The 14,008-nt window shown below is 36.5% G+C and overlaps 1 protein-coding gene across 3 annotated transcripts in view; it reads left to right on the top strand.

The window, feature by feature from the left end:
- The window catches only part of TTC28 (tetratricopeptide repeat domain 28), a 661,711-nt gene that overhangs the window by 360,720 nt on the left and 286,983 nt on the right, over positions 1-14,008 (top strand). For all 3 annotated transcript variants that reach the window (XM_060028281.1, XM_060028280.1, XM_060028282.1), the window contains one exon: positions 8,500-8,647. In XM_060028281.1, the coding sequence (XP_059884264.1) occupies positions 8,500-8,647 (148 nt within the window). The remainder of the gene's footprint in view (positions 1-8,499; positions 8,648-14,008) is intronic.

Raw genomic sequence — 14,008 nt, 5'->3', positions numbered from 1 at the left:
TCAGAAAATTCCCTGGTTTTCTTCTTGGCATGACTTTACACTCCTCCTATGCCACACCCATAGAGTGAAGGCACAAGATATGGGCAGTTCAGAACCATTACTCTAGGGGACTTCAAACTTCTTTCATTGTTTACTTTTAAAGTTTAAAAGGGAAACTCCAGATGATGGTAGACACATCTTATAATTTGACATAAACTTTAACACTGGGAATTCCTCCAGTGCTAGAAATTGACACCTACTTAGTTATTTAACTCCTGGTTGTCATTTCTTCTTTAACTGCTTATCAGATTTCTGGTTTCTTTTCAAAATATGATTTTCCCATAAACTTGTTACTTTAACACTTTTGATATAATTAGTTTAAAACGAATTTTGGGGGAAAAAAGTTGATATGATATGAAACAATTATGATTGAGAGCAGATTTCTTTTAGAAATTGATATTCAATGTACCAAAGGCATGTTGAAGAGAAAAACAATTCACAGCTGCAGATTTGGTTAGAACATTACGTTTAGGCCATTTGAGCCTCTGACTCTGGGTTGCAAACTAAATAATGGTGTTTTCTAAAATAGCCTTCAATCTCTTGCATGTACTTTCAGCATACGATAAGACAGACTAGTAAAAAATAGAAGCATAGTTTTCTGGAGAGATAGGAATGATTACTCCCAGCTGATCAGGTAAAACATTGCTACATGAAGAATGTGTTCTTTGCTGATTCTCAAGGTTTTATTTATTTTTATTTTTAATATAAAGTGTCAGCAAATAGAAGCAAAAGAAAATCCACTTGAAAATGTCAGAAAATAAAAGAAGCATAGCAAATGGTATTGCAGGTAAAAATCCATTTTAACCAGCAAACAAACAAGTGTTGGCTGAGAAGCTTGCTGATGGCTCCTTTTGTTTCTTTTTGATTTAAAGCCTCATGCTTGTAATCTAATTAACATCGAACTGAGTTGCAAGTACAGTGGTCTGTTTAGTTCAATAATAATACATTTATATGAAAGGTTAATGAAATGAATTTTCCTTCCATTCAATTCATTAAAAATTGTTCTACAATCAACGGTTGCTAATGGAATAGAGATTAAATATTCATGTTCATAAATTTTCTGTGTCATTTCTGATTTTCCTTCATTTCTGCCTCCATAGGTTGGATTTTGCAAGTATAAGAATTCCCAAACAAAAAGCTTGATTTAGAGGTTAATTGCACACCATTAATTCTTTTATCAAAGAGGTAGTGTGGGATAGTGGAAAGAGTTTTTGGCAGCAGGGGCAAGTTTCATAACCACCTCTTTTGTGTAATAGTTGTCATAAGAACTTCTTGCAGAATATTGTGAGCATTAGTGATAAACTATGGAAAACAGTTAGTGATAAACTATGGAAAACAGTGATAAACTATGGAAAACAGTGATAAACTATGGAAAACAGCTAACAGAGTAGAGGTTCAACAAATGATAGCTAGAAAGGGTTTTGGAAAATAAAACATCTGTGCACTAAAAGTTATGATAATTTATAGTGGCAAGACTGATATGATAAGACTGGGCTCTTGTTAATTCTAAAATAGGTGTCAGGCTTGGGCCTCAGAACACCTTGTAGTAATTCTAATAATCAGTGATCAGGGTAAAGTCGCTGAGAGGAAGGACTTTTTCATGTTTCTACAGATAGATTTTTGGTCATCTGTTTTTGCCACCTCTTTCTTCTTTTCCACCTAGGCCAAAGGACTTTATTTAACCTGCATATGATGTTTTTCCCAAATAACAAATTTACTAGATAATTGAAGCCTACCAATCAGCTGCCAAAAGTGTAAACATTTTTTTTAAAGATTTTTTTTGATGTGGACCATTATTTAAAGTCTTTATTGTATTTGTTACAATATTGCTTCTGTTTTATGTTTTGGTTTTGTTGGCCCTGAGGCATGTGGGATCTTAGCTCCATGACCAGGGATCGAACCCGCACCCCCTGCATTGGAAGGTGAAGTCTTAACCACTGGACTGCCAGGGAAGCCCTCAGAAGTGTAAACATTTTTAAAAGCAATTTTGATGTAAAATTTCCCTTAAACGTATTACCTACTTTATAGGCTTTCGAAGTGGAAGTTGCCAAACATAAGTTAACTATTTCCTTAATGACTGAAGGTTATCATTAAAATCATTAATTTTTGTTTTATACCTAATTTTTGTCAGCCCCTCACCCACTTTACCAAAAGTAATTTCTATTCTGCAAGCTGGTAAAGCAGATGAGCCACCTGATTAAATAGCAAATGCCAAACTGAGAGTGAGTAGTGAGAAATTCACTTCAATTTTTAAAAATGTACCCACTCTTCATATATCATATGTGATATCAGTTAGCAATCATTGTTACAACCCTTTGAGGTCATCCTTATCATCCTCTCTGTAAGTGGAAATGGCACATGAATTTGGGTGAAGTTAAGTGCCTTGGCTAAAGGCACACAGCTAAAAAACAGCTGGGATAGGATTCTAATGTCAGCCTTATGAGTACTTTCTCTTCTGCAACAGCTGCCTTGGGAGTAAGTCACATAGCTTCAGTTCAAAGCTTTTGTAGTAGTTATTTTTATTTGTTTAGTATATACCCTTTCACTTTGTGTTTGGAAGTTTGTTAAAGGCATACCAAACTCTAGAGCTGCACTGTCCAATACAGTAGCTACTAGCCAGTTGTGGCTATTTAAATTTGATTAATTAAAATGAAAGGAAATTTAAAATTTAGTTTCTTAGTCACACTAGCCATATTTCAAGTGCTCAATGGCCACATGTGGCTGGCCAGAGGCTAATGTTATTAGTACAGAGAACAGCTCCATCATTGTAGAAAGTTCTATTAATTTCTCCCTTGTTCTAAATGAACATATATAACAAAATATATTGCAAAAATAATTTGTGCTTATGTATCCATATAGGTGCCTATTTCATGCGAAACAGTGGAAACCTACTGAGGACATGGGTTCTGTCCCTTCATTTTTATATGTCATATTTTAATGTGACATAATATATAATTTGTAATATGTTATAAATTTTATAGTGGGTAATATGTGTTTATTTACATTTTACTTGTATGATGGATATGTTTTAAGTAATACAAGCAGTCTTATTTTCCTGTATAATGCATTCCTGAAAAAGTATATGAAAGTCAAATATGTGGAATATCAAATATACAAATCTTAAACAAGAGATTGACATGTTCAGTGATTGGGGAGCGTTAATTCCTAGAGAACTGAAAAATAAAATCTCAAATCATGTCTTTCCTTTTAAGAATCATTTTTTAATATATATGTTCTCTAATTTTATCTTTTCCATAAAAAATGAGCATAGTTAGCTGTTCTTTGTTCATCCAGTGATGTTAAAGCTTTTCTGCTTTTGGCACCTTGTAATCATTTTCATTTTTGACCCAGTTGTGGTTAAATTATAGATTAATGCTGCTGCTTTTTAAAAACTAGAATCAGCATTTCTATTTTCCCAATCTCTACTCATTTTTAAATAAAATAATAAAGGAAAAGTCAGTAAAATAGTTATGTAATTTACAAACATGGTTGACAAAGATGGTGATGATGTGGTAGCAGGTGGTATGATTGGATTGGCTAGCAGGTTATAGTTAGAGATATTTATTCTTCAGAAGATGTAAAAAATTTCAAATTCAAACAGTGAAAGGTTAGGAACATTAAAGTATAACATTTAAAAGTACAGATTAAATCAAAGGCAGAATATTTGGGAGCACTTGAACTAAGTAATAGATTGTATTGTACATATAAGTAAACAATTTTTTGAAAAATTAATTAATTTATTTATTTTTGGCTGCTTTGGGTCTTTGTTGCTGTGCATGAGCTTTCTCTAGTTGTGGCGAGCGGGGGCTACTCTTTGTTGGGGTGCGCAGGCTTCTCATTGCGGTGGCTTCTCTTGTTGCGGAGCACGGGCTCTAGGCATGCAGGCTTCAGTAGTTGTGGCACGCAGGCTCAGTAGTTGTGGCGCACAGGCTTAGTTGCTCCACGGCATGTGGGATCTTCCTGGACCAGGGCTGGAACCCGTGTCCCCTGCATTGACAGACGGATTCTTAACCACTGTGCCACCAAGGAAGTCTTTAATTTTATATATCATTACATATTATATACATTTGTTCTATATTTTATGTTATAAATATACATGTGTACCTATGAGCATAGGAATTTACCTCATTACTCATTTGAGCCATGGGAGAGTAGGAAGTTTAGGTTATTATTGGGTTCAGTGATGATTTAGAATTGTGAACCCAGTAATAAAATGTTGAAAGAAAAGACTTAAAGGTCCTTCATTGCTTCCAGGGGTACTTGAAGGGTGAATGGCTTACTGTTTCCCATGTTTAGTCTTTGAGTGTTTTTACTTTAACCGTGTCGTAGTCTGTTTGGACTGCAATAACAAAATACCATAGACTGGGTGGCTTAAATAACATTTATTTTTCACAGTTCTGGAGGCTGGGAAGTCCAAGATCAAGGTGATGGCAGACTTGGTGTCTGGTGAGGGCCCATTTCCTGGTTAATAGATGGCTGTCTTCTTGCTGTGCCTGTTCTCATGTGGTAGAAGGGAAGAGGGAGCTCTCTGGGGTCACTTTTATAAGGGCACTAATCCCACTCATGAGGGCTCCACTCTCATTACCTAATCATTTCCCAAAAGCCCTACCTCCAAATACCATCACACTGGGAATTAGGTTTCAACATATTAATTTTGTAGGGACACAGACATTTAGACTATAGCAAACTCTCTGAGATGAGAAGAATGTCCACTTATTAAAGTCGAAATACTAACAGTTTTAACAAAAGGGCATAAATACTTTGGTGATTAGTTACATTTTTATTCCTGCTAAAATGTTACAAACCCTATTAGTAAACAGTTACTGTAGGTAGCAGTCAAGACATTTATAGCTTTTTATATTCTTCCCCTCTAGACTGTGAGCACTTGAGGGTACAAGCCCTGTGGTACACATCACAGTGACAGGTGCTGTAGATTTTTAGAGAATGTTAATTGAAGGCAGGATGGAAGGAATGAAAACTTATACTTGTAACCTACTTGTATTTCTGTTATTTGTGAGATTAAGTAGCATGTGTAGAATAATCACTGGAAGTTCTTTGTGGTGAACAACAAAAAATATATGAATGACTCTGCAACACTTTAAAATCTAGGCATTCCCCCTTTAGTCCAGTGTATTAACTAGCTCCTCATAAGTCTTTTTTTTTCCTTTGGCTGCCCTGCATGGCATGTGGCATCTTAGTTGCGTGGCATGTGGAATCTTAGTTCCCCAACCAGAGATCGAACCCGTGCCCCTTGCATTGGAAGCGCAGAGTCTTAACCCTAAGTCTTTCTTCTTGGCTAAAGCTTCAGGTTAAAACCATTGTTCTCAGGGTTTAGGTGCTCTCAATAGTCAGTCCATATTGCCTTCCCTTCTCCATCTGCTACATAACCAGTGACCAGAATGTGGGTATATGCGTGGGGAGTGCTTAGGCAGGGGGTATGTTATCTGAGGTTGGCTGGGCACCAAGTGTTCAACGTTTCTTCATAGGCCCCACTTTTCCTTGGTGTGCTGCACATATACTGCCTCTCCTCAGTCCTAAGTGACCCAAATTTGCCCCTTTCTCAGATGACGCTGCTTCCTATGAAACCTGTGATAGTAAGAGAAAAATTAGGTCACATCAATCTTCTTGAAGTTATAGTAAACAGCTGTGAAACTCAGCACTTCTTGACCTTTGCTTCGGAAGAGGCTGGTGGAGAATCCTCTGGGTGGCTGCTACATCTCCCACGACCTGTTAGTACCAATTTCTTTTAGTCAGGTGGTTCAGATTTTGTCTGGGAGCCTTACAGCTGTGAATTTCCCAGTTGCCAGCAGTCTTATATGGAGCAAGGGGGAGGAGTGAATAAAGCAGTGATAGGAATTGGATAATATTATATTGAATAATGAAATATTTTCAATATTTATTAGACTCGCCTTATATTCTCTTAGTCTATAATTATGTTTTCTTGTTATGATTATTTTCTCATTAACTAATAATCAAAATAGCTCACTTTATTAAGTATTTACTCTATGTCAGGCACTGTGCTGATTTATTCTATCACAGTAACCCATAATCTAGGTTTTATCATCATCAGCTTGAGCTCCATAGTGGCATATCTCTCACAGAAGTATAGATAACTAATTTTTATTCAACAGCAATTCATACATGCAATTAATATTGCATGAGAGTAAGTTGGGAGAGCCCCACTTTGTAAATTAGGTACAGGGATATGTCAGAGCTTGACTCATTATGCTCTCTTGACAAGAATGCAACTCTAAGCTTTTAACTGAGAAAATCTTATAAAGTTGGGCTGGAGATTCTGGAAGGACATAAGGGAGGATCAAGGGAGACCTTGGAGCCTTCTCACCTATATCTCTTTTCAAAATCTTCTGGAGAAAGGAAGCCGAGACTATGAGCAGCATGATCCAGTCATACCTTTTTCATCTAATTTATGAGTGTCCTAAGAAAACAAAACCTGCATGCCCTTCTTTAACTCCTTTGTGTATTTGACACCATAACTTGCCATTAACGCTGAACTTTGCCTACCTACTAGGGAGTGGATACATGCATGGGGAGTGGATGTCATACTTTTCGGTGATTTCATTTGGCAGATAGGAAAATCAGTTATTTTCTCAGTGAAGTAATGAACAATAATGCTTTGCTTTAAACATGCAAGAAATTATCAAAATTCATTGAGACTAATTTAAATTTTTGTGTTTTTTCTAGTTTTATTGAGATTTAATTGACTTACAGCACTGTATTAGTTTCAGGTGTACAGCATAATGATTTGACTTACATACACTGTGAAATGATTAACACAGTAGATTTTTGTGTTTCTTAAAATATATACCTGAAATCATTACTACAGACACATTTTGTCTCTCTCCATAAATAATAGAGTTTACAGTTTACAGAGTATACACACACACACACACACACACATATATAAATACATTTTTTAAGTTTAGCTTTAATATAGAATTATGTAAACTATAGTTAATTTTAGTTGGAATGTGGTACATATTGCCTCTTGGATTATAGAAATCACCTAAAATGTGAAATGAAAAGAGTGGTAAAAAATGTGTATAAAGACATTAAAGATTAAAAAATGGCTGAGTCCAGTGAAAGGAAGTGATCTTATCAATTAGTAATGAAAGTGCATTTACAGGTTATTGTCTTACTGGAGTCTGAGTTTTAACAGCTGCTAGTAGTTTAAACTAATAGAAATCTGAATAGCTCATAATAATTTGAGTATTCATTCTGTTTATGGATTGTTTCTTAATAGAAATACTGAATAGTATTGCCTATCTTACGTTACCTCAAAGTTTAGATACAAAAATGAAATAAGTAAATATGTTTTATAAACATAAAAGGTGCTCTCTTTCACTGTATGTGTGCGTAATATAAAATTATAAAATTATATATTAAATTAATTGAGTAGTTGTTTTAGGAGTTTTTTGAAACTTCATTTATATTCCATGAATACAATTTGTTACAATTGCAAAGTATACTGGACTGAAAAAGTTACATTTGTGTTACAAACATAGAGTATTGTAAAAGTATTTAAGCTAAATAGGTGGCCAAGTATTTTAAAAGCAGGTGTCGTATAAGCATGAATGCATTAATAATATGTCAGTTTTATGTGTTATTTAATCGGGTACAAGGTCCTTTGCTGGTTAAATACTGGTAACACATTGATCATTTACTTGTTTTTACTCTGTGTTCAAAAACAAACTACACATTCTTAAGATCATTCTGAAGTTTAAATATTTTATTAATTTTCTGGCCCTTTCTGCAATTAGCTGGAAGGAGGGTTGTTTCCTTATATTCACAGTTGATAATACTAGTTTTTTTAACCAATCCAATTAAACAATACAAAGGACAGCAATCTTATTCTGTTTCTAAGCAAAGCACATGTATTTTTAATAACAGTTTTAAAATATTATGTCTGAAACACCACATAAAATGTAACCATGTTGTGTTACTCATTACAGTTATCTTAATACTAATCACATATTGATTTATCCCTTTAATTAATGAGGAGAAGTATAAAATAAGTGGAATTTGAATATCTCTCATTTGTCTTGCGCTATACCAGATACTTTGGTGACATGTAAAGAAATCTCCAAACCCCTGTCCTTGAGGAGCTTATGCTATTAAAGTTGGGATAAAAGATTTTAAAGATCATCAAAAAAAAAAAGTAAAAGTACTATGTGAATAAATACCAAAGAATGTGATAAAATCAATGTGTTCTAGAAGGGAAGAGAATGAAAGTTTTAAACGTAATTTGTCTGAAAGAAGTATGCTTACATTTTATGATGTTCAGAGAAGTCAGATTTGATTATAAACACTTTACTAGGTTTTTGAACCAGGACCACCTCAAGTTTAGTTCTGCCGACCTGTTGTTCTAATCAAGAATCCTCATCAGCCTTGGTGGAGCATTGTGTATAAGTAAAACATGCATTATCTTTTCTTTATTTCCAGGCATACTTCCGACAGGGTGTTGCCCTCCAGTACCTTGGACGTCATGCCGATGCCCTGGCAGCCTTTGCATCTGGGCTGGCTCAGGACCCCAAGAGTCTCCAGCTTCTGGTGGGGATGGTAGAAGCAGCCATGAAATCTCCCATGAGAGGTAAATATGATGAAAGTATTTGGTCCAACACTAATTTACATTAGAACATTTCTAGCCTTTGAAGACTTTAGACTCAGGCATTGAGAATGGATAGGTTATGAAATTAGCTAAGATTGGATATTTTAGACCAAGAAAGACAAGGAATCACTGTCAATAGGTGACATTAATGAAGAACAGTGGGATGGTGGTAAGGCCACTGGAAGTTTGTGGACCTAGATTATATTTTGAATTTTTTGTTAACTAACTGTATGACTGAGTAAATGAATCAAATTCTCTGGATTTTAGGGTTACATTAGGAATCCCTATGTTTTTTGTAGTTCTAAGATTTTGTACCTCTAAACCAAAACACCTCTACTAGTAAGTTGATCTGCTCAGTTGGACCAATATGCCATCTAGAAATAAACAGATAAGAGAAGACATTAAACATTTCATGAGAGGAAATATGGATCTAACTGTAGGCTATGTCTAACATTTTTCAGAGGAGCATTAAGAGATTATGTTGACTTGAAAGAGAGAGAAACATGGTAGATACATGGTTTTCTCCTATACTACTTCTGTAGTATACCAATTGGTATTCTGGGAAAACAGTAGATTGAAAATAGTACTGTGGAGGTTGGAGGAGTTCTAAGGCTCAAATCAGATTGGCTTCCCTTTGAGAAACATTGATTTTTGAGGAAGGAGTTCTTGGGAAGATTGGGTTGAAAGTGTACACCAGTTGTCATCTTTGCAGAGTGATGGAGACACTAAGGCAGGTTGATGGCAAATAGTAGACAGCTAATGACATTCCACACTAATTAGGTACATCAAGCAGAACTCTATTTTTGTTTCTGAAATGGTACATTTTTGAATTAACCTAAAAATTTTGGTGGCAGTATCATTAGGTAATTTATTTAGTTTTGAAAATGTTGCAGCATTAGATAATTTTAATATACAGGCTAGTATGGTACTTGGCTCAAAATATGTGCTAAGTAAAAGTTTGATTAACTAAATGGTACTCGTATGGCCTCTGAGCAATTCATAGCTATAAAAAAATACTTTCCTGGGCTTCCCTGGTGGCGCAGTGGTTAGGAGTCTGCCTGCTGATGCAGGGGACACGGGTTCGTGCCCCGGTCCGGGAGGATCCCACATGCCACGGAGCGGCTGGACCCGTGAGCAATGGCCGCTGGGCCTGCGCGTCCGGAGCCTGTGCTCCGCAACGGGAGAGGCCACAACGGTGAGAGGCCTGCGTACCGAAAAAGAAAAAAAAAAAAAAGAAAAAAAACTTTCCTGAAGGCGAAGATTTCATGTTCTAGAAAAAAAGTGGAAAGGAAGCCTCTCTTCATGCGATTTTATAACCCCATACAAAGCTGAGTCTTTGCTGCAGGAACCTAATGGCTTTTCCCACTGGGGGACCTGCTGTTAATAAACTCTGACTTAAAGCAGATGTACTTTGGAGCTCCATGACTTGGGGGTTGGGGGGGGGGGAATGGACAACAAAAAAGATCAATCTGTCTCTCCTTTCCATTTTTCTAGTATTTTCTCATTCTCTCCCTATATCCCTCTGCAAGTAATTTACATGGAACATTTTTTATTTAGTTCGTGAAGATATCCCTTCTTTATTCTGAGGTGTTTCTGCCGCTGCCTTAGTATACTGGAGTGAATGTGTTGAGATCAGCAGAATCATACTTACCGTTTTGCCTTTGAAGCAATTTGTTTAGATAAATATAAGAAAATCTTCTCTACACTGCAAGAAAAAGCTCAGTGCTTCTTTCAGCCTTAGGGTTTTCTGTGCCATGTTCTTTCCCATCTTATACTGAGTGACCTAAGGGCGACCCTGGAAAAAGCTGCATCTTACAGGTGCCTGGAGTGCTTTAATATTTTCTTCTCTTTCCTTAAAGCAATTTAACTTACTTATTTTTGGTATTGCCTTTACCACTGTAGCTATTCCAGGTGGGCTTTTCTCATCAACATTTTATAGAAAGACTGTTGCTTTGCACAGCGTTGTTCTGTGCATCATTTAACATCTTAATGACCTCTCTTTTTGTCATATGGTTATAATTCACAAAATCTGTCATCATTTGCTGCCCATTTTTTACCCACTGTTTATTTTAGCCTCCTGCAGCGTTCTCAGTTTCTGCCATTGTTGCGTAACTCTGCAGTCCAGGACACTTTACATGTAGGTCTGATCTGTTGTGTCAGTTGTTTTTGTTTTGCAATTCTGAGACGCAATAGGGAAGCTCCCTCGTCCAGTGCTTCCGTAAGCAAACAAAGCTCCCACGATGTGCACAGCGTTCCTGTGGTTTGGCCTTTTGGGGACGTTTCAAGATTTTTTTAAAGATAGGGCTAATCTATAGTAATATACTCTTGTTCCCAAATAAATATATTAATCCACTTTGGAACTTACTTGATTTTTAAAATTTTGTTGTTGCCTATATTGCTAACTGCATTAAGTCTTTTTTACTTTACTTTTGTGGTTTCATTCATGCTCAACAACCAGATATCAGATAATCTACTTTTCCTGTAGATATATTTACATCACTATATGTAATGTATTTCCCTTAAATCATTTATGTAAATGTCCAAATAAGTATTAATATAAAATGAGACTCTTTAATGACCCTCAAATTATCCTTTTACTGTTTTCCATTTCTCCTTTTTAGATAGTCTTTCAGCAATTTCAGTTCATTGTATCTATAAATGTTTATGTAAATTTGGATGGTGTAGCATAGTACTACTGCCAACGGCAGATTTAATAATGTAATTACAAAGTGAGACTGTGTTTACCTTTATTTGTTCCTCTAAAGACGCTAGGGCTGCTTCTTGCTGAGGGTTCTCTTGTGTATATTTTCTATCCTCTTGTTAATTTGGTAATCTAAAGACTATTACATTTATAGGCTATCACCTGTCGTGGTGTTTCTACCAGCTTCAGAAGATCCAGGAAGCTGATTTTATGAAGTACTGGTAGAAAATGGCTCGAATATATAAGCTTTTCTCTCAGAGTCAAACTGGGGCTCACGTTTTATTTACCTGATAGTCCACCCTTGGTAACTCTTTCCCTCTGATTCTCTTTTAAGTGGCAGTCACTTTGCACAGAGGCCCTGTTTCTGAAATGTTATGTTAAAAAAACCCTGACTTTTCCCCCAAAGGTTGGGCTCTAATTCCAGTACTGCCATTTGCTATCCCCTTGACTGAGCAAGGTTGCTTCCTTTCTCTGCACCTCAGTTCTTATCTGTAAAAGGGGTGTGATAATAAGTACCTCCTAATATTGTTTTTTAAAAATATTTATTTATTTATTTGGCTGCATTGGGTCTTAGTTGTGGCACACGGGATATTCATTGTGGCATGCAGGCTCTTCATTGCAGCATGCAGGCTTCTCTAGTTGCGGCGCGTGGGATTCTCTCTAGTTGTGGTACACGGTCTCCAGAGTGCCCAGGCTCAGTAATTGTGGCGCATGGGCTTAGTTGCCCTGTGGCATGCGGGGGGATCTTAGTTCTCCAACCAGGGATTGGACCTGCGTCCCCTGCATTGGAAGGCGGATTCTTAACCACTGGACCACCAGGGAAGTCCCCTAATAATTGTTTTGAGAATCAAGCCTTGGCATGTAAAGGCAGGCCCCTTTAGGACAGTTTCCCTGTGCAGTGTGATGCCCTTCTTCTCTCTGTGGAAAGAAGTAGCAGCAGTGGTAAGCTTGCTCTTGTATTTGTGTTGTGGGTGTGGAACAAACACTGCACAGCACACATGGTCCTTTTGCTGAGCACTTGGTGCCTGGAAAAACTGCGTTTCTCCTGAGCATTGGTGTATTTTTATCTAAAAGGTTTGGGAATTATCTGAAGTGATCCTTTATTTTGCTTTGTCCTCTGTGAAGCGTTAGAGCTTAGTGTCCTGTCCACCTTTAGGAAGTGTGCCAGGGCTTATAGTCTCTAAGCTGAGTTTTCCTTACTTTATTTTCCACTCACTCTGACTTCTGTGTTTTCCACCTTATTTCTATAGAAGGCCTTTGAATCCTTTTGTAATGAAGTAGGATATAAATAAATTCACAAATGAACCCAGAAAAATATGAAGTGGCTTAGACAAAGAGCTAAACATGTCAGTTTTTATTTTCTTTTTTTGGGGGGAGGGTTAAGTTTTCCTTTTAGTGTGAACCAAAAGTTTTTTGTTTTTTTTTTCCAGTTAAGGTAAAATGTACATAACATTTTTAGTTGTGCAATTCAGTGGTATTAAGTATATTTACAGCGTTGTGCACCCATCACTGCCATCTGTCTCCAGAACTTTTTCATCTTCCCAAATTGACACTTTGTACACATGAAACAATAATTCCTCATCTTCCCCTACCGCCCCAGCTCCTGGCAACTACCAGGGTACCTCATATAAGTGGAGTCATACAATATTTGTCCTTTTGTGACAAGCCCAGTGGTTTTTAATTTAGTTTCCCCTCTAAGGAATTAGCCTAAGAAAAGGTAAAAATTAAAAATAATTAGATATTACGAACCTTACCTCTAAATTTTGGTTTTTGGGCTATACTTTACTCTCATTATACTTTGGTTACCTTCTTACCTTGTCAGTGGTTGCTGTTCTCTCTTTGGATCCCTGTTTTGGAGATTCATTCCAGAATTGTTTCTTCCAGTCTTCTGAGTTTGCAGTACAGTATTATATTATATCCAGTAATAATTGGTAGTGGTATCACCAGGTTTTTAGGAAAGTTGAAGCTTTTTAGTCATGTATGCTAATTAAATATTATAAGGATAACTTGGAAGGCTGCAGAATGTCTTCATAGTACCTGAGACAGATTGAAGTCTGTAAAAATTTTAGTTACCTTGAAGGTGATTCATAGGAGACAGTCAGTAGAGTATCATTACTTTGGAATAAGGCATTGTGCCTGTTAATGCATTTATTCCTCAAATTCTGTAAATTTTAAAATTCTAAATATGTCTGAAATTTATCCCTTGCTGTCCATCTGTTTTGTCATTGCAAATACAGGACTTTTTCTCTAACTGGTTTTCCTGGCTATTATCTCTTCCAAACCAGTCCATGCTTTGCTTCCCTTCCAGAATGAACTTTCTAAAGTGTAAGTTTGATCTGTCATTCTCTTATTCATAATTCTGAATTTTCCCCATTGTCTACAAGATAAAGGCCAACTACCTTAGTATAAAAGATCTTACTTCTCTTTTATTCTCATTACCAAGTTATTCCCAGCTAAAACTACCTGCAGTTCCTGGAAAACACTAGTTTCTCATAGCTCCGATTTCTATTGAGATGTCATTACCTCTGGAAAGCATTCCTAGACCTACCTGAGTAGGGCTAGCACCTTTCTCCTCTGTGGTCCCATAGCACATCCTACCAATGCTGAGAAATCTGGATTGAAAGTTGTGTCATTATTTTATA

This window comes from Delphinus delphis, chromosome 13 (genome assembly GCF_949987515.2).
Source record: "Delphinus delphis chromosome 13, mDelDel1.2, whole genome shotgun sequence".
NCBI lineage: Eukaryota > Metazoa > Chordata > Mammalia > Artiodactyla > Delphinidae > Delphinus > Delphinus delphis.
This window is presented reverse-complemented; position numbering and strand designations above follow the sequence as displayed.